Genomic DNA, 20,268 nt, shown 5'->3' on the forward strand with positions numbered 1-20,268 from the left:
TTATGTGAGTTGCTGTTTTATTCCTTCCCATTCTATCCTTCCAGACTTTGCTCCTTGAGTATAGGACTTGACTATGACAATCGTCATATAAAATTCCATTCTGTTGCACAGCCCCAGTAGGTTTTAGAAGGAAATATTCTTTCTTGGGGGTAAGAGTGGAGAAGGAAAGAAAATGGGAAATGGGGTGGGGGGGGAGAGAGAGAGAGAGAGAGAGAGAGAGAGAGAGAGAGAGAGAGAGAGAGAGAGAGAAGGAGGAGGAAGAGAAGGAGGAAGAGAAAGGAAAGGGAAGAAGAGAGAAAAGGAAAAAGGGAGGAGGAAGAATTTTCTGAATAAGGCTCTATTAACCCCAGTCTAATCCTATCCGCAGTCTGGCTTTAATCTCTCTCAAGGCCCTCCTAAACAACGTTATATGTGGGTCACTCCGTGGCCTCCGGGCACCTTCATTAGCTCTCGTCGAAGAAGAGGGGAAAAACAACAAAGTGATGGAGCGGTCAGGACCTCCTTAACCTTTATATTTTGTAATAGCGGATTCAGCATTGTTGGGGGCCAGACCTGCCTTGGAGAGGTGGTAGTAGCTTCTTCCTGTCTCACAGGAGGTACTTGCCAAACCCAGGGAAAGTAGTGGTCTTTGTTAGCGCTTGGGTCAGAGAAGGTCTCCATCAAGTTGATCAGGGAGTGAGGTTAGGAGTGCACCTCTCTTCAATAGCAGTGGCGACTCTTTAAGCCACTCGAAGGCTAGGCTGACAAATGAGGTGAGGTTGCAGTGAGGCTCTGCGGGAGGGTGCGAGGTCCAGAGGTGAAAAAGAGACGGAGATGTTCCCTTTTTCGACTTATCAGGAAGCCTGAACCTAGCACAAAATGACCACGCCTCGGAACCTAGAGCTCAACGCCTGGTCGGGGAAGTGGGCTGGGAGTTTCTCTACCTCTGCCTGAGCCAGCTCGGGCTTTGTCGGTGAAATTTCCTAGGACGCTTAGGGTTGATTTCTTCCTCCACAGCTGTGGTGGCCCGAGCTTGTTCTGCTGCTCAGTGTAAGCGGAAAGCACATTATCTAAAATAAAAGGATAAGGCAACAGGATAATGGTAACGATAAATAACTAGCATTTGTGCAGCACTTTAAGTTTGTAAAATGCTTTGCACAAATTACCTCATTTGATCCTCGCAACAATTCTGTAAGATACGTGTTATTATTATAGATGCAATTATACCCTGTGAGATAGCGGCCATTTTGCAGATAAGGAAACTGCAGTTGAACAAGGTTAAATGACTTGCCCAGGCTCACACTGCCAATAAGTGTGTGAGGCGAAATAAATGGAGGCTGCGCCTTCACAGGAAAACTCCGCACTTTCCTTTGCTAAAGCCTCCATCCTCCAAAAAGCTACCTGCTCATTAGTGTCACTCAAGAGGAAGTTTGTGTCCCAGAGTAAAAAGAGCAGGAGGATGCCAGAACCGGTCTGGGGACTGGCCCAAAGCGAAGTTGGGAAGCCTTTATTCCACACGTCACTGACCCAGTCCTACAGGTTGGGAATCTGCTTACAGCGAAGAATATGCAGCACGTGGGGCCATTCACGAGTAAAGTCAGATACCTGGCGCTCCGCAATTCAACTTGCCGGGTTTCTGTGGGAGACTTTGTATGCCTAGACTGAGTCTTAAAAAGAGAGGGGTGAGGGCGGGCAGTACTCCGGCACCCCGACAGGACAAGGGCGGAGCATTGGGCGGGGGCAGAGCTAGGGGCGGAGAGCAAGGCCGCGTGGGTGCCTCCCTCTAGCACGCTGGACAGCTCCCCTCCCAGCGCCTTCGGGCCCGCGGTTTTGTTAAGCTGAATGCATCAACTGAGTTGGCCCCTGGGGAGGACGAGGGGCGTCTCCGACGCTTGCCCTTACTCCCTCCCAACCCCCACCCCCGCGCACTGGCCCCCGTCCCATTGCCCGCCCTCCCCAGCTTAGCCCCTAGCCGCGGCCGAGCACATATTGAGCCTGTAGGTCGCCACAGAACGGGCTGGTTAAGAAGTCTCCTCTGTCCTTCCAAGTCAGTCTCCGGAAACCAGAGCCCAGGCCGCAGCAGGGTAGCAGAGATGCTGCTCGAGCCGGACCCCGAGAGGGACAGGGAAAGGCCCGGAGTTCCTGCAGCTGCGGCGGTCTGTGCCTTCGGCGAGACCCAAGGTAAAAGCTCTGAATCCGCTAAAAGGCCCGAGCTAATTGACTTCCCGTAAGTCCCGGGATATACTGTGTATGAGTGTGTAAATATGTGTATGAGAATCAGACAAACTGCTAGTATTTTGCTGCATTTGAGAGTAATAAAGTGAGAGTGTAAGTGAAGGTAATAAATGTGGGAGTGTTAGTGAGGGTAGTAAAGTGTGGGGGTCTAAGTGAGTGAGGGTAATAAATGTGGGAGTCTAAGAGAATGAGGGTAGTATAGTGTGCAAGTGAGTGCTTGCTGCTTACTCTGTGCCTGTTATCCTTGAAGGTGTGAGCCTGTCTATGTCATAATGTGATGATAAACCCCGATCCTGGGCCCTCAGCATCCTGAGAAGCCGTCCCCAGCCACCAGATGCGTGGGATTGTCTGGGACATTCCTCAGAAGCAGACCTCTCTTACCTCAGCTCTTCAGATGACACCCCCCCCCCAACACACCCTTAAAACTGCTAGACCTTTCAGTGCGTCTAGGAAGGGAATCCAAGTGAACGGGGGTCTCCAGGCCTATAGTGCTTTCCCCAACAAGACTTTTCACTGTCCCCCACCTCCGCATTAGTTCTCCAGGTCGTTGGCTGAATAATGAGGGCGATTGTTGGTACCACCCTGGCCAGATGCCGAGCGCGTGGGGGACCCGCCCCCAACCCATCACTCAGCTGGACAGACCGGTCCGCCCCCTCTCCTCCGGCTCTGCCTGGGATGGGACGAAGCGTCACATACTGTGATACTTAGGGACAGACTGTGCCCCTTTCTATACCACAACATGTATATTTGCGAGGGGCGGGGGCAGGGCGGGGAGAGAAAAGCTGGGAAAATCAGAAAAATCCTGGGAGAAAGTGAAGTGTTCTGTCCTTTGCATTTGTAATTCTCTCTCTCTCTCTCTCTCTCTCTCTCTCTCTCTCTCTCTCTCTCTCTCTCTCTCTCTCTCTCTCTCCCCTAGATCCCATAGAAAGACAGAAACAGTGACAAAATTAAAACCTTATATAGAACAAGAGTGGGGAAGTTGGTAGATCCTAAACAAGTGACTCCCCCCTTTCTAGGGTAGCCCTAGTTCTGCTTCTCTACCCTCTTTCCCCTTTCTCTGCTGTCCTGTATTCCTCTCATTTTCCCATCAGGCTGTACGTCTCTGTCGTAATTAGGGTATCTGTAGTTTGGTTTCTGTCTGAGTGGCTCCTATTCTCGCTCATCTGAGCTCCATATCTCCCCAACATTAGTAAAAAGTAGTAGGCTCCACCCCTACTCAACCCCCTCGAATGTCATTACTCAGTTTACTTTCCTGCCCTGGGGGTGGGGGCCGGAAAGTGAAGGACTTCTAGATTCTGTTCCCCAGTTTCTCATTTCCTGTGCTGGAGATGTGGATGATTCAACTATATCTTCCTTTGCCTGCCCTGAGCCCAGAAATTGAAGGAGTAACTAGAAACAGAATCTCCCAGATTATTTATCTTATTATTATCTTGCATACTGAAGGAAAGTGTGTGTGTGTGTGTGTGTGTCACTGGAGCTTTGCCTTCTTTCGACTTCTTCCCTGTTCCCTCCGATCCAGATCCTAGCGATCACTCCCTAGGATTCCTGAGATGGGAGAGGGGAGAAGACCAGCCCATGTTCCCCAGAGGCAGGGTTTTAGGGAACAGGTGTTAGGAAGAGGCCAGGTTAGCTTATGGCAAAAACAAATAAACCTAAACTCTAGTGAGTTTAAGCTATCGCCTGCCCAGGTCAGAAAGATGGGAAGTGCAAAAATGGGTAGGAATGCAGAGGGGCTGAATCTAAAGGAAAAATCTTGTGGGGGAAAAGGGAAAGAATGGAGAGATTAAGAAAGGAAAAGGAAGCTCAAGAGCCCAGGAAATCGCTTTGGAGGGAGGGGGCGGAATCCGAAGTATCACCGCTTCAGCCCTCTTGGTTCTCTCATGCCCCTCAAACCCCTGTTCTATCCTAAATCCTTAGAAAATAGGAAGGAAATCTATCAAATCAAAGTTCTCTGGACTTGGGTGCGGCTTCCAGGATTGTCAAATAACTTTTAAAATGTCCCCCACCCCAAGTCTTCCCTAAGGCAGCGTGACCCCCTACTTTTCGTTTCGAGTGAGCTTGGGTGCTGGAAGAAAAAGCTATCGTTTATTTCGATTAAGACCAACCCAGTAAACAGCACTCCGACTGATTTCCCTAGGCGCTGCAGAAAGATAATTCCTTTCTCAAGGGCTGAAATGTGCGAGAGAGCAGGACTGAAGGATCTCAGACACAATGAGGGGTCCTAACAAGAAACTGCCATTTCCTGGATCCCTCTTTCCAGTCACTGAACAATTACCGGCCTTGCTCGATCTACCCAGCCCTGGGACGCTTAGAACTGGGGCCTGGAGGGTGGGCATTCAAGCAGCTCAGCACAGGTTTGGCAACCTACAAGTAGAAGAGGATGGTTTGGAGCCAGTTATCCTATGGGCTCCAGGCTTGGAAGAATTCCTTTTCCATGCCATCCCTTTTCCAAAAAGGAACCCATTTCCTCACACTTACTGGAGCCTTCTGAACGCTTACTGACAGCCTGAGCCCCGTCTCAGCTTGGAAATGGGAGGCGGGGCGGAGAAAGCTGGTGTTCCCTAGACCTCCGGACACCTGTGGCCCTTCTCTCGCTAGCCAGAGGCGAGTCTAGAAGGAGGGAGACTGAGTTCAGTATAAGCGCTCCACCCGCAGGACCTCTGGAGTCATCTACTCTTACTCTCGGGACTGGAATCTCCAGCGACCAGAGTAGTTTGAAGCCGGCACAAAGAGAGGTTTCTTCTGGAAACTATCCCTAGATGCTGAGTTTTGTGGCTGGTTGCTTTCTTCCCGGGAGTGAGAGGGAGGGGAGATGAGGAACTGTTTCTCGGGGGCGTGGGCTTGACTTTCTAGTGAATCTTCCTCCGATTCAAACTATCGCACGTGAATTACGAATACTAGTCCCCAAGCACCCTTCTTATCTCTGTCGTGTTCTCTCGGAACCCACAGCTCGGGATGGGGGCAAAAACGTTGCGGGAATTTCGAGCAAGCTGCCGGTGGCGGTCAAACCAAAACGGTTCCCTGCGTCCTCCCCCCCCATCCCCCACCCATAAACACGACATCTCACTCTCCAACTGCCCCGCCTCTCCCAGGCCCCGAGAGGCTAGCAGAGCCCCGTGCCTCTGGGTGCTGTGGCTGTTAATTAGTCTTGTCTCAAGGTACAGCAGAAACCAGTCACTCTGCGCCCCTGTGCGCTCCAGCGCGTCTGCCAGGCTGCAGCTCCCCCACCCCTTAAGTCCCCCGGTCTGTCAGTGCAGGCGGCCTCTGAGCTCCCTGTAGACCCCAGGAGCTCACCCAGCACTCCCGAAGGGGGGCGGGGGCACAGAAGGTGGGAGCGAGAGGGGGCGTGGGGAGAAGAGGAAGGAAGGGAGGTTCGGTATCTAAACCTAGACCGGAGCGCGAATCCAGCGATTGGGGAAGCCTGTAGAGGGCTGTCTGGCCTTGGTCTGGCCCTGCGTTTTTGATAGTCCTAAAGTTTATCTACTGAGGAGTCTGCTAGGGAGTTCCCCGGTTCTACAAAACAGGGGAGTAGGCGGTCGGCGATGCAAGATGGACGCCCTTAAAGAACTGGGGTCGGGGAAAGACTCCGCCGGGACAGACATGCTGCTCGCGCTGCTAGCACAGAACGAGGACCTGCGCAAAGGTAGGGGTACAAAGGCTTGAGCCAGGATCCCTCATACCCAGCGAGGCCCACAGAAGAGGGGAGGGAAACCTTAGGGTACTTGTCTACATTCTCCTGTTCCGTAAAGATTCTTGGGCCACGTCTTCTCTGCTGCCCCGAGTTCAGGGTCAACCTCCTGGACCAGTGAGCAAAGCTTAGGCGTCAAAGCCCGCTTGGGGAAGATCCGCAGAACTTGCGGCGAGAGGCCAATGCTGGGGGAAGAGAACAGAGGTACTAGAAAATGATTTGTTTTCGGAGGCCACAGAAAAGGCGGACCAACTGCCGCCCCAACACCACTGGAGAATCGCGCCCCTATCTTCGGGCTATTCCACTCCCTCCCAGAGCGAGCTGACCGCTCTCTGTGCCTAGAGTAACTTCTCCTTGGGCTCTGGCCTCCGTCTCCTAGCTCCTTACTATCTCAGAGCAGGGGACAAACCTGGCTACTGTGACTTCCAGGGTTCCTTTTCTGGAGAACACGGGTGAGTGCAGGCCCCTGTTCAGGACAACAAGACCAGCGGTTCCTATCTTGTTTAAGGAAATGGAGAATCCCAGGTGTCATCACCAAAGGCCGTCAGACCGCAGGAGCCAGGGTCCTTGGGCAGGCTTTGTCCACATTTTGAAAATCTGGCGTTTAGCATGCATAAATTGCTGAGGCGCTGTGGGGGGTATTTGTTGTTGCTGTCTCTGTGTGGAGAGCTTCGTTTCTTATTTGCATAGACTTGTGAATATGTGTGTTTTGAGTCTGTATATGTACATTTCATTTTAGGTGTTTGGGGTTAGTAGGTGTGTGTGTAAATTCACGAGTTTTAAGAGAACTGGTTCTGTTCTTTACAATAGAGTATTGGTTGTATTTGTGTGTCTGTTTTTTAATGTTTGTATTGTGTTGAATTCGTTTGTGTTGTTTATATGGGAGTGTGTTTTTGTGCAATTGTGTCGTGTGTGGTTTTTGCATATTCCCTGTATCTCTGTCTGGGGCTGTGTCTCTATGATGTCTGAATATATCTAGTCTATGATGTTAGTCTAGTGTGTGTTGGATTGGGCTAGGATGTTTCGTTGGTATGTTCTGCCAGGTTCTGTTTAAATATATTTTGTTGTGTTGAGTTAATGTGTGTTCCATAGGTTTGTTCTGGGATCTATTGGCTTAATATGGGTGTTCAGCTTTCATTCTAAAGTATGACTCCCTGGGACTCAGACTCTAAGTCTCAGGCCTTCTGCATGGGAAAGGGCTTCTGTGTCTTGGGGATGCTCTCCCCTGATGGAGTCAAGTCTCAAAGGAAGTGGAAAGAAGAGGGAACCTAGTCCAGGCCAGAGCTTTCCTTTATTTCTGCTATGGGTGAAGAGGCCAAAGTGGAGGAGCAAGAAGTGGGCACAGTTCAAAGCACAGAGAGTGCAGGACTGAGCAAAGGCTTCCTCAGTGGGCTACAGGTGTTGGGGCAAGAGAAACTCTTCCTGGAAATTGTGGTCCCATTCTCAGAAGGCTCTGTAAGATTCAGTTCCTGGGATTCTCTAATCTTATTGCTTCTAGATACACTCTCTTTATTCCCTACTCAGAGGGAGCCCTCACTCTCTCTCCACTTCTGTGATGAACTCAGAGGAATTTTAGGCCCACATGTCCAGAACCCAAATCCAAAGCCGCAGACTGGACCTGTCCCCAAACACCCACTTCATAGTTTCCTCAGACCACAGCCTGCTTGCTGGCCAGGACTTCTTGGTGCCAAATTTTAAAGCACTTTCCTGGTAGGTCACAGAACCCTACATAGATTCTTCCCCAAGGCCAGAAGCTCTGAACAGTCCCAAAGATACAGGTCCTGGGTTTTCTCTCCATCTGAGCCTCCTTAGGCCTCAGCACCTGTTCAACTTGGAGCTAACTCCTCACTTTGGTGAAAAGATTGACATTCCATTCAGGCCAGTTCTATACTGATGAAATGCCTCGACTTAATGGATCAGGAAACTCCTGATCTACTCTGCTCCCCCACCCCCACCCAGCCATGTGAACACCTGAAGATGCATATTGAGAACTTTGATGGGACACTACCTCCCAATGAGTCCCCAAACAAACCTTAATCGAAGTAATAATAGCTCACACGTATATATGCTAAATCACATATGTAAATATACATGATTGTGTGTATATGTGTATATTACTCTAAGTTTTGCAAATCTTTTTCCTTATAACAAGCTCAAGCGTTAGGTCATACTCATTATTAGTCCCATTTTGCAGATGAAGAAACTGGAGTTTGAGGTTAAATAATTTGCTCATCATCACGAAGTGTCTGACCCAAGACTGGAACCTAGGTATCCTGATTCCAAGCTCAGAGAAACTGAACTGCAGTGACTCCCATAGGTGAGAGAGAAGAAGTAATTCTGGGGGTGGGGAAGGAGAGAAGGGTCAGATCTAGGCTTCGGGTTTTGATTCAACCTGCTTTACTTATTTATTTTTAACGGAGATTCCAGGGAAGGGGTTGGCCTAAGGGACTGAGGGGAAAGGGGTGGGGTGGGAAGAAAGGGAGCGAGAGCGTTCAGCAGGACCTGCTCCTGGAGAGAGGGAGTTAGCGAGTAAGCAGAAGGGGAGACGTCTATAAGCACTCGAGAACATTATCTAGCAGAGCGCAACCTGTCTGAAGCCACGATGCAACGTAAGAAATTCCCTTGAGGAAGTTAAGAATGGGAATGAAGAAGGAGGTTAGGAGGTGTTTTTCGGGAGTGGGTTAGGGAATGGAGGGAAGGGTCTTTGGTAAGGGGATCAGCTGTCAACAGTAGTTCTCAGAGCTGAATTTTACCGGGCGTTGAGCAGAGGTGAGCATTGACTCTAGCTTCTGAAATCTTCAGCCGCCGCCTTCTGCGCCAGTTTGAGGAACTGTCCGTGGTTTGGGGTGCTGAAAATCTGAGCCAACCTTTGCTAAAGAGTCTAAACTGCGGCGTCTCTTGTTTTGTCCACTGAACTTTCGTGGACTGTTATCACCTTGCCCTCCATTCCTCTTCGGGGACCTAGAGAGTAGTCTCCAGGGTACAGGGGAGGTGTGTGTGTGCGTGATCCCTATTTTGTTGGCTGGATTTTGGCGAAAGTGTAGTTGAATATTAACTCAGGAATCCCGTCCCAGCTGTACCTTCTGGACACAGATCAGCAGAAGCCTATCTCTCTGGATTGTTTCTCGGAACCGGAATGGGTAGGACTGGACTTCAACTACTGCTCAGAATACTTTCTCCCAAACCTGGAACTAGGTGATATTTTAGGGTAAAATCCACTTTGTGTATAGTCTAGGTCCCGAATGTAGGGGGCCCTGTGACCTCTGCCTTACGGGGCATGGAGACATTGTTTTGAGTGAGGAAAGAAGGACATAGAACCCCTAGTTTTCCATCTTGGAACCTTCAGAGTATCCTGAAACTGTAAGTTTGAGGACCACAGAAATCGTTTCCTTTTTTCCTCCTTGCCCTGACTGTTCCAATGGCTTTGAATTCTGCCATCATGTCTGTAGACTGACTAGTGAGGGATTCAGGGGAAAGATGCAGGATGGACTGCGTTCTTAGCTCCCCAGAACCTTCTCCCTCCCATTCCTCCTGAAAGAGCTAGATCTAGGGGATGGATTCCCAACACTGGTCGTGTTTTACATAGATATCTTTTTTATCTTTTGTGTACGTTTATTTGGGTGGGGGTGTGTTCAGTAATCCTTCACTCCACATGTGCCTTTGGGGATAAAAGGAGACCCTCTCATTCCAGGTAACCCTCACACCTTATCCTCCATTCCAGTGAAATAGTAGTTCCAGAATCTGTTATCCAACTCAGGCTCCCGGGAGTTCAGATTAGGTTCTGCCACTGGCTGCAGCCTGAGTGAACTTGTTCCCCAGCCTCTTGCTGAATTGGGTGAACAGAGGGGAAATGGTCGTGGGAACAGTTGCACTGGTGTGATGAAAATTAGGGGAAGGGCAAATGGACCCAGAGACCAAACTTAGAAGGAAAGGCAGTGTTCACGTGTGTGTATGCAGACAAACAGTCCTCATAGACGCTGAGTGCATCCAAATGTGTGTGCGCGTGTGTATGGGGGAATGTAAATTCGAAAGCAGTCACAAATGTTGCATACTAATGAAGACATCCACGGTGTATCCGATAAATATATACACAGTGTACTCGACTAGTAGTATATTTCTCTCTATATCTGCATCATAGTCAGCGTGTTTGTGAACGAACAATTCAATATTTTGTGAGATCAGATCCAACTCCAACTATAAAAATTTCAAACAAATGCTACATAATATATCTGGATAAGCAGTTGCTTCTGAGACAATCTGTATGCAACGGATCTAACGGGAGATCTATGCGTTTGCTCTTGTGCACCGCCTGTCTAAATATTTTCCCGTTTCCATCACATACTATACAGATATGTAGATGGCTCACAAAACCTGAGTTTCTTTATGAGAAATAACCCTCCACACCCACCCATCCATATTCCATATTATAGGCACACAAGGGCTATGTGTGTACCTATATATACCGAAGTGATGCAGATAATTTCTGTGTCAGTCTTAGGGAATATGGAATCCCTAGGGCCGGAGTGGGAAACCAGGACAGTCAACAGGAATCCTCCCAGCTCTGTGGCCAAGCATTAGGGCAGAGAATTGTAGGAAGAGAGTCTTCTCCCTTCTGGCTGAGATATCCGGAGATGGTCCCCAGGAAAAATGGGCATGAGCTGAGCTCTCCATCCAAGTCAGCCTCTCTTCCCCCTTTTCCCCTTCCACGCAGAGATCCCCTTGTGCGCCGGCTGCAACCAGCACATCGTGGACAGGTTCATCCTCAAAGTCCTGGACAGGCACTGGCACAGTAAGTGTCTCAAGTGCAGCGACTGTCAGACACCGTTGGCCGAGAAGTGTTTCAGCCGTGGGGACGGCGTCTATTGCAAGGAGGACTTCTTCAAGTGAGTGGGGAGGCGGGGGACAAGGGGCATCAGGAGCAGAGCTAAAGGCTTCAGATTAGCCCCCTGAAAGGCATGCTTGCAGGCACTGTTAACTCTTTCCACTCTGGAGTTAAAGGGCATCCAGCTGAGAGCAGACAAACTGGGGTACAAGGTTTTGGAGTGGGGTAGAGGTGGCGGAGAAGCTGCCATCTTCTGTTTCTTACAAAGCAAAACTCCCCAGGAAATCCCTATGTGGGAGCCCCTACCATCCCTATCAAGCACTAGTTGGGAAATAGTATTTATTTTCTAATCGAACGAGAGTCACCGTGAGCTCGGGGCAACTTCTCTTCGATCTGGAGTGTAGAGAGGAGCCACACATAACGAAACTTGGCCAGGACAGCCTCCTTCCATCCGGGAGAGAGGGGAGTCCGTTGGTGGGATAGCCCCCTGCGTTGCAGCTCTCTGTTGGTAACTTTGTCCGAACCCTTCAGGATAATCATAACATGCAGGGGGGCAACGGGGTTACTATGACTATATGGAAGGCCTCAGGCTTCGGGTTATTTCCCCTCTCAACTCCTCGGAATAGAACGCTACAAAGAATTGTTTGCTGGAAAAGTTACAGCACATGTGCTAGGCATTTATTATAATTGACTGGATATTACACATAAAGATTAGATGGTATTATAGTCATATTTGTATAGCTAAATCTCTTCCCCATCTATGATCTCTTTCGATTCTCACAATAATCCCGTGAGATAGACAAAGCAGGGATTATTATAGCCATTTCATAGATAAGGAAACTGAGGGCCTCTGAAGGTGTTGTAATTATTTAGGATCACGCAGCTAGGAAGTAGCAGAGCTTGGACCAGAACCCAGGTCTGTTGACTCCAAGACCAGGGTTCTTTCTGCGGCAGCAAGATTTTAATTAATATCTTTATCATCGGTGCACCCTCTACTGCCCTGCTCCTATCCCCTACCACTCACCAAGTCCCGAGTCTTTGGCCTTGGTCTTGCAGGAGGTTCGGGACCAAATGCGCAGCGTGCCAGCAGGGCATCCCGCCTACCCAGGTGGTTCGGAGGGCTCAAGACTTCGTCTACCATCTACACTGTTTCTCCTGTGTGGTTTGCAAGCGACAGCTAGCTACAGGCGACGAGTTCTATCTCATGGAGGACAGCCGGCTGGTCTGTAAAGCCGACTACGAGACTGCCAAGCAGCGGGGTAAGGCCGCTGTAGCGCTCGGTGGAGAGGGAATTTGGGGGTGGGGGGGGATAAGGGCAACTTATATTCAGAGGTCTCTTGTCTTCTCTTGGGAAAATCCTGTAGTTCTCCCTGGAGGCACACCAAGAGAAGGAGAGGGAGGGAGGGAAGGAGGGAGGGAGAGAGAGAGAGAGAGAGAGAGAGAGAGAGAGAGAGAGAGAGAGAGAGAGAGAGAATATCAAGTTAGCTCTTACTCTCCCTGGAAAAGGAAGTTAGATTTCCCTGGTTGCTTATCGTTAGCTAAGAGGAAAAAACTATCTGAATAATTCAGCCATAGGTGAAGGGTGGACTTAATTTTCCGAATAAATCCCTCAATTCTGACGGTGAACTAAGCCAACAACAGGGAATGAGATGAAGAAAGGAGGGTCTACTAATTTAAAAGGAAAGGAGATGGGAGGAAGTGGAATTTGAAAATGATCACAAGCCATATATATTAATCCAAGAAGAAAATTTTTCTTGCTATTCTTATCAAATAATATAACAGATGTTACAATTTATATCATCCTCTCCTCTGTGAGAGAAGGGCCTGCCTTTTCACCAAGAAGAGCTCATAGACTAATAAATAGAACCATAGAATTAGAGAACTTTCAAACCACGGAATCTGAGAATAATAAAACAATGGAACCATTAAAGCCAGAAAGATCCGGAGAGCATAGAATACCAGAGCTGGAAGGGATCTTTCGAAATGGCCAGGCCCCCCACCCCTCCCCTCATCTTATGGTTCCTAGCTCTTCTGGGTTTCGAGAGCTTCAGGGACCAGGGAAGGGTGTCCCTGCGGAAAGGTGTCAGGAGAGCGCTCCTCTCGTTGCAGAGGCCGAATCTACAGCCAAGCGGCCTCGAACCACTATTACGGCGAAGCAGTTGGAGACGCTGAAAAATGCCTACAACAACTCGCCCAAGCCTGCGCGCCACGTCCGGGAACAGCTTTCTTCCGAGACTGGCCTCGACATGCGGGTGGTTCAGGTCAGGGACTGCCCTTGCCCCGCTCCACTTGGGAGAATCTAAATTACCTGGGCCCCGAGCCCAGTGTCCAGTCTGGAGACTCAAACCCGCCGAGCTCAACCCTCCTGGGCCAGATCCGGTGTCAGTAAAGAGTGCCGAGCGGGGACCCAGGGTTGACTTGAATTGTTTTTCATTCTTCTTTCCTCTTCTCAGTCACAACCTAATCCAGGGGCTCATAACCTTTTTTGTATCATGAACCCTTTGGGCAGTCTGGGGGATTCAACGGACTTCTTCTCTGAAATTGTTTTAATGCATAAAAGACATAACATTTCAGAGGAAACCAATTATATTGAAATGACGCTATAAAAATATTTTTTAAAAAGTTAATGGGCCGCATTTTAAGAACCACTCTGCCCTAGGTAAACACAAAGAAAAGAAAATCTACCTCTGAGCGCTTAACTGAAGGCAAGCAAAGTACATGCGCTGTCCGAGGTCACTTACTCATATCCTATCCGCATTTTTTTCCTTGGTTAAAGAAAGACAAACGCAAGTAAAAACCGATCTCCAAGCCCTCAATCGGCCGAAAGCTTGACCTTTTCAGTTCACCTAGCAATGTCCTCCACTCCTTTCTTCCCCTCCCCCCTCCCTTCCTTCGTTGCCCCGAACAGGTTTGGTTCCAGAACCGACGAGCTAAGGAGAAGCGACTAAAGAAGGATGCGGGCCGGCAGCGCTGGGGTCAGTACTTCCGTAACATGAAACGCTCTCGGGGCAACTCCAAATCGGACAAGGACAGCATCCAAGAGGAGGGGCCGGACAGCGATGCTGAGGTCTCCTTCACAGGTGAGCAAGGACAAGAGGAGAACACGCCTCTCCTTCCCTATCTCAGTCTTTCCTCCAGTCCTTGATCCAGACTTGCAGACTGTTACTCGCCAGGGAAGCTGTACCCTCTTTGGCTTTAGGAAGAAGGAAAGAATATCACTGGGAGCCTGGGGAGAGCAGAAAATATTTCTTTTATTCCTGGATGACAGCAAGAGACTTTGCAGCTTCCCTCCCTGTCTGCAGCTTTTCCTGTTGTACCCTTCTCCCCATCCCTGATCAGCAATTGTTGGTTAATTTAGACAGTGAAGACAGATGAGTTTTCAAAAATCCACCTTGGTGGCTGGATTATATGGATTGATTATTTATACTGAATTAACTGAACTAGATAGTTGTCTGACCATATTTCCCTCTGTTGACCAACCTTTAAATTAGAATCCCGGCTCTACCATTTCAGTACTCTTGCAGGGGTTTGTAGCAGGATTTACTGCAAAATTTTTAATCAAGGGTTAAAAAAGAAAAAACAAAAGTTAGGAGTGACCTCAGAAGTTATAGATAGTACATCTCCCCATATGTAATCTAGGTGTTATTTACATCACCAAAGGCCTCTCTCTGAGAGTGGATGGAAAGAACCTTAATTCAGAGTTGGGTCACTGGACAACCCTGAGCCTCAGTTTCCTTGTCTGTGAAATGGGATGGCAATAACACCAGTTAACCTCCCCATGTTGCTAGGTGGTAGTTAAAGCATTGCATAGAGTTTAAGTCCCACACAAGTGTCTGGGGTGATCCTTATGATTAGTTTTCATTATCTGTCAATCTCTTATGGGTGTACATGGTAGGCAGAACACAACTATAACCCTTGCCTTCTCATACCCTCCTGTATGAACCAAAGCAGGAGGAGATGAATAAGCTGGGGCAGAGTCTCTCCATTTTTTGCTCATCATTTAGAAATTTGGTTTAGTAAATCAGAAAAACCTTTTCTTAGGATCTATCACCTTTTGCCTCATTGGAGACAGCTAGGTAACACAATGGATAGAGCACTGGGCCTAGAGTCAGGAAGACCTGAGTTCAAATCCAGACTCAGACATTTACTGTGTGACCCCAGGCAATTCACTTAGCCTCTGTCTGCCTCAGTTTCTTCAACAGTAAAATGGAGATCATAATAACACTCTACCCAAGGTTGTTGTGAGAATCAAATGAGATAATATTCGTAAAGCACTTAGCAACAGTGCCTGGCACATGTTAGGAATTTGATAAATGTTTGTTTCCTTCCCTTCCACCCTGCCTTCTTCTGGATTAGGCAGAATCAAAGGAAAACCAGATTTGAGATTTTTACTGGAAGACCACCAGGAAGCAATTGTGAGAGAGATGGGGGAAGGGAAATCTCAAAACTAAGGTCTTAAAGATCTCTCTATCAACCTTAGTTTTACATTGACAAGAATGCCTGCCCTTCCCTATATCCTTTTGTATAAGTGATGTACCTGCTGACCACCAAGAATGAATATACTGTGAGTTATTTTTCCTAGGAGATTTGTTTTGAATTTTTTACATTTTGTTCCATACCCACTAATTCATATTTATGAGATGGCTGAACTGGGCTAGTGCTCAGGTTGTGGCTAGGGTTAGGACTAAATCCGTGAGCAAGGTTATAGGTATCAGTCTAACTGGAGTTAGAACTGAATCAGGAGTCAAACTCAAGTGGCTCAATCTTTGATCCAAATTAGTGTTCAGTTTGTGGCTATGGTTAGGGCTCAGTCTGTGACCTTGGGATATATTTCTTTATATGAGCTACCCAGCTATTCTGGTTTTTAACCCCATGAGTGCACTGGCCCAAACAATTTCAGTCCATCCAGTGGTTTTCATAGAACTTTTTCTCTCTTTCTATTCTAGATGAGCCATCCATGTCAGAGATGAGCCACTCCAATGGGATTTACAGCAATTTGAATGAGGCTTCACCATCGATGGGAAGGCCAGTTGGCACCAATGGTAGCTTCCCAATGGAGCACAGTGGCCTTCCTGCTCAGGACCAGTATCATGACCTTCGATCTAGTAGCCCCTATGGCATCCCCCAGTCTCCAGCCTCTTTGCAGACCCTGCCTGGTCACCAGCCATTAATCTCCAGCTTGGTTTATTCTGACCCTGGCCTAGGCATTGTGGCTCCAGGTGGACCTGGTGTGCCCCAACCCATGCGGGTGATGGGGGGAAATGGACCCAGTTCTGACCTGTCAACAGGGAGCAGTGGGGGCTACCCTGACTTCCCAGCAAGCCCTGCCTCCTGGTTGGACGAGGTTGACCATGCCCAGTTTTGATATAGGATGCATTCCCAGCCCTAATGGAGCCTGAAACCACAGGCTGGGTTTTTGAGAACAGCAGGACTCCAGTCTACACCTATGGGGAGGAAGGGGTAAAGGACAGAAGGATGGGCCCCTGCCTTCCCTCCCTCTTCTTGTGCTAAACATCCAACCAGGTCATGGGCCACCTTGAAGACTTTGGATGCAGGGAAAGAATGTCAGGGGACACCCCAGGTTCTTTCAGGACAAGACTGAATCCCCAGATGGAGACTTTTCAGGTTTGAAGAACTCTCCTCTTTTTCTTTCTGACTCAGCTCATTCTTGTACATGAGCATGGACTGGACCTCATTAGCAGTCTCCAGCTTAAAAAAGCTGGTATTTGCTTTTATTTTTTTTAAATAGTCTTCTATTTCATCCCTTAACAGAACATGTCTGTAACGCTAGATGAGAAATGTTGCTTCATTTACAGCCAATCCCTTTTCCAATCATTCTTCTCTGGCTGCGCCTCCTTATCTTGGTCCAACACAACTGACATTTTGGGATTTTTATTATTATTTGTTATTATTTTTATTTGCATTTACTGTTTACAATCAAATGTCAGTGACTTTAGTAAAAAAAATCCCTCTTTATTTGGAGCCCCACGAAGTCATAATTTGTTTTACTTTCCACATGGCATTCCCAACTCTTTGAGTCAAGCACTCAGCATGGTTAGTGTCAGGACCTGAACTTTCAGTGTTGCCGACACACCCTTTCAGAACACTGGCTGGTTGGACATCTGGTGCAGTATTTCATTGGCTAACATGATTTCATTTACCAGAGTTCCCTAGTATCTTTCTTCAGGCAGCCTCTCTACTCCAACCACCACCCCTACCCCACCATGTATATATACATATATGTATGTGTGTATATATATATATATATATGTATGTATGTATGTATATGTACATATACACATATATGCATATATACATATATGTGTATATATATATATATATATATATATATATATATGTCCTTGTTTCTCTTGTATGAGTGAGACAGCCTAGATCACCACTTACTCATTGACATCCCCCCGCACCACCCTACACCCAGCTCCAACCTCTTGGGGAAGGAAGAGCTCTATTGGATGGGGCTGCCTCTGCTTATTTGCTTACTTCCATCCATATTGAACTGTCTGGTGAATATGGCAGACAGCTCCTCCTCTTCTGTTTGAGCATATCCTTTCCAAGGAACTGTTTTCCCTGCCAAGATTGGTTTAAGTTTGTAAAGACATGGGGTTCCCCTTTTTCTAGTTTCTTCTAAAACAGGGAAAACCCCAAATGGTTTGAGCTGCACTTAATGTCTGTTGCCAACACCCCCCTTGTTTTTGTCCCTGCGTTGGATTTGGATCCGGGCTTTGGTACAGCTTTCCCTTGGACACGGAGTCTGTCCTACAGTGACTCTAACTTTTTCTGCCATTGGCCACTGGTCACCATTGGAGGCATCTATATTTCAGGAAGTCCCTCCAGGCCCAGTGAGAGCTGATTGTGAAAAATGAGAACAAAAAGACAAAATCACATATATGTTGTTACCTGTAAAGCTGAATATTGAACTAACTGTAGATTATGTGAGCGTCCAGTGTCTTTTATTTATTCTCTGATGATCAAATATTTCGAGACTTCAATAAATTTGTCAGTTAAAGTCCATTTATTTTTAAATGTCTTTTACTAGCATTGTACAAAGGATGCCCAGTCTGGGCAGCCAAAGCCCGTTTTTGAAAATAATGAAACATTTTGTTTAAAGGGTTGCACATTCATCATGGCATAGAAGAAGTAAGCAGCATGGGAGTATTTGCATCTTGTTCGAATATTAGTTCTCATTTGATTTTTCCCATGTTTCTGAGGATTTGGAATATAAGCAGAGCTATGCTGAAATAGTGTAGGAGGTATATTTGTTCAGGTACAGGTTGGACTAACTGGCTTCTGAAGTCTCTTCATCTTTAAAGAAATCAGGTGTGTTCACATTTGCATGCATATGCACAATCAATTTGCATGCATTCAGTGCCATGGGAAAGCAAATTTGAAATCAAATAATTTATTCTGGGTCTTTGGTTAAGCATAGATGGAGAAGGCAAAGTGGTGTGACTTTCCCCCTGTGTATTAGGGGTTTAGTCGATTCATCAATAAGCACCTACTCTGTTCCAGGAATTGTTGAGGTCCCTGGGGATACAAGAACAAAGCTGAAAAAAAATCTCTGCCCTCAAGAAACTTACATATATATATATCTGGGAAATAGCATATAAATATGGATATAATTATGTTCAAATACATAGAAAGTAAATACCGGATAATTTGGGAGGCAGGAGGCTCTAGAAGTTAGGTGCTGACCAGAAAAGGTTTTGTGTTGGAGGTAGTCTTTGAACTTCGCTTTAAACAAAGGTAGGGATTCTAAGAGGTGGAACTGAAGAGAGATTGCAATCCAGGCATCAGGGACAGCTAGTGCAAATATGTGGAGATGAGAGATGGAGTGTGTGTGAAGAGCAGCATGTAGGTGATTTTAAGTAAACAACTCCAAGCATTTTAATTATGAACAACATGCTTGGGTATGAGGGTTCAGCTATGTCCGAGTGTCTGGTCGTTTGAAGATTGTGTGCAACCCTAAGAAGATTAAAGAGGCAGCATAGTACAGTGTAATGAATGCTGAATTTGAATGGAGGCATAAAGTATTTATTAAACACTTACTATGTATAAATAATTTAGTGTCAAAGGACATGGTTCGAGTCCTGCTTCCACTAGTGGCTACCTTTGTGACCTTGTACAAAATCATTTTGTCTTTGAGAGTTTCACTTCACTCATTCATAGGTTTAGGAGGTTGGACTGGATGACTTTGAAAGTAGATTCCAGCTCTAAATCTACTAATGGCACTACTGTTTTGTCATGTTCCATGCACTGTTGGGATTTGGCTTGAGGCACTTGTGGGACATTTTCCTATTTGAAGCCAGAGGATGCTTGTGATATCTCTTCCTATGGGAGGAAGAGGCTGGGGCAGGGAAGGGGGCTGGGTGCAAGGAGAATGTTTCAGAGGGAGACCTAAACATAAGCTCTATGGAACCTGATAGTGCACAACGGTAAGACCAGGTGGGAAGCCCATTTGGGAAGTTATTTGGGGGCATATGATTAAAGCTTCATGCAATGAGACACTGGCTTTGACCCAAGTGGGCCAGGTAAACCTTGGCCAGTTTTAGAGCCCTAATCAATGATGGTCACCCAGGTCACCTACTGGACTTACATGGAGTTGGCTTAAATGCAATGCTTCAGAGGTTTCTTTGATTTCTTTTCATTATCATGATTGAATTTCAAGAAATGACTGTAGTTATTCTTAGCTGAAAACCTTATGGGTTTATAAGATAACTTATTCCTATGTATGACAACTCCACCACAAAGTTTTCAAAGAGTCACAAGATCCTAGAATCTTATCGCTTGGAGGGACCCTCACAATTGTGTTGGCCAACCACTTCATTATATAGATAAGGAAATGGGGGTTTAAAAAGAAAGTGACTTATCCAAGTTAGTTACAGAAATGGGGCTTGTTACAATGCTTTTTACATTTTTATTTTAGCATGGATAAAGTTTTATCATATGTACTTAATATAATAAAGGGTATTTTAGCATGGGTAGTAGTATGAACTCTAATTTATATAGAACATTTGTTGGAGAACCTGGGCCTGTAATTTCATCAACGTATGAAACTTCTTGGTGTAGAAACCCCTTCTCTAGCAATGCAGACTAGTAAGTCACCACTCTGAAATCCATAGTCCTAGAACCTGTCTGTAACTGGAATCTTTGATTATATCTATCTTTTCTAAGACTAAACTTGCAATTTACAGGGTTGCCTAAGGCACTGAGAGAAAAAGTCGCTTGCCCATGAACACACCACTAGTACATGTCAGAAGGAAGACTTGAACCCAGGGAAACCTGGGACCCAAGACCAAGGCCAACCCTCTAACCATCATGCCATGAGGCCTCTTAGTGCTATTCAAAGCTGACAATACTCATTCCTCACAATAGCCTTGTGAAGGATTATCATCTTTGCTTTCACATAAGATCCTGGGATGTTGCTTGGATACGGTATCATGAGGTTGGGGGTGGGGGAAAAATCATGTGAAGGAAATTAGGTGCTTTGGGGAAGACTGTGGGGAGCGGAGACAAAAGACAAAGT

The 20,268-nt window shown here is 46.9% G+C and overlaps 1 protein-coding gene across 2 annotated transcripts; it reads left to right on the plus strand.

Moving 5' to 3' along the window:
* The first annotated feature begins 2,072 nt into the window (after positions 1-2,072).
* Positions 2,073-16,089, plus strand: LHX3 (LIM homeobox 3). 2 transcript variants are annotated; one of them, XM_036753130.1, is made up of 6 exons: positions 2,073-2,160; positions 10,614-10,785; positions 11,781-11,983; positions 12,834-12,985; positions 13,633-13,804; positions 15,671-16,089. In XM_036753130.1, the coding sequence occupies exons 1-6, from the start codon at positions 2,073-2,075 to the stop codon at positions 16,087-16,089; spliced, it is 1,206 nt and encodes a 401-aa protein (XP_036609025.1). The 2 variants fall into 2 exon arrangements, with proteins under 2 accessions (XP_036609025.1, XP_036609024.1); XM_036753129.1 differs by lacking the exon at positions 2,073-2,160 and adding an exon at positions 5,764-5,857.
* Positions 16,090-20,268: the final 4,179 nt, after the last annotated feature.

This window comes from Trichosurus vulpecula, chromosome 3 (genome assembly GCF_011100635.1).
Source record: "Trichosurus vulpecula isolate mTriVul1 chromosome 3, mTriVul1.pri, whole genome shotgun sequence".
Classification (NCBI taxonomy): Eukaryota; Metazoa; Chordata; class Mammalia; order Diprotodontia; family Phalangeridae; genus Trichosurus; species Trichosurus vulpecula.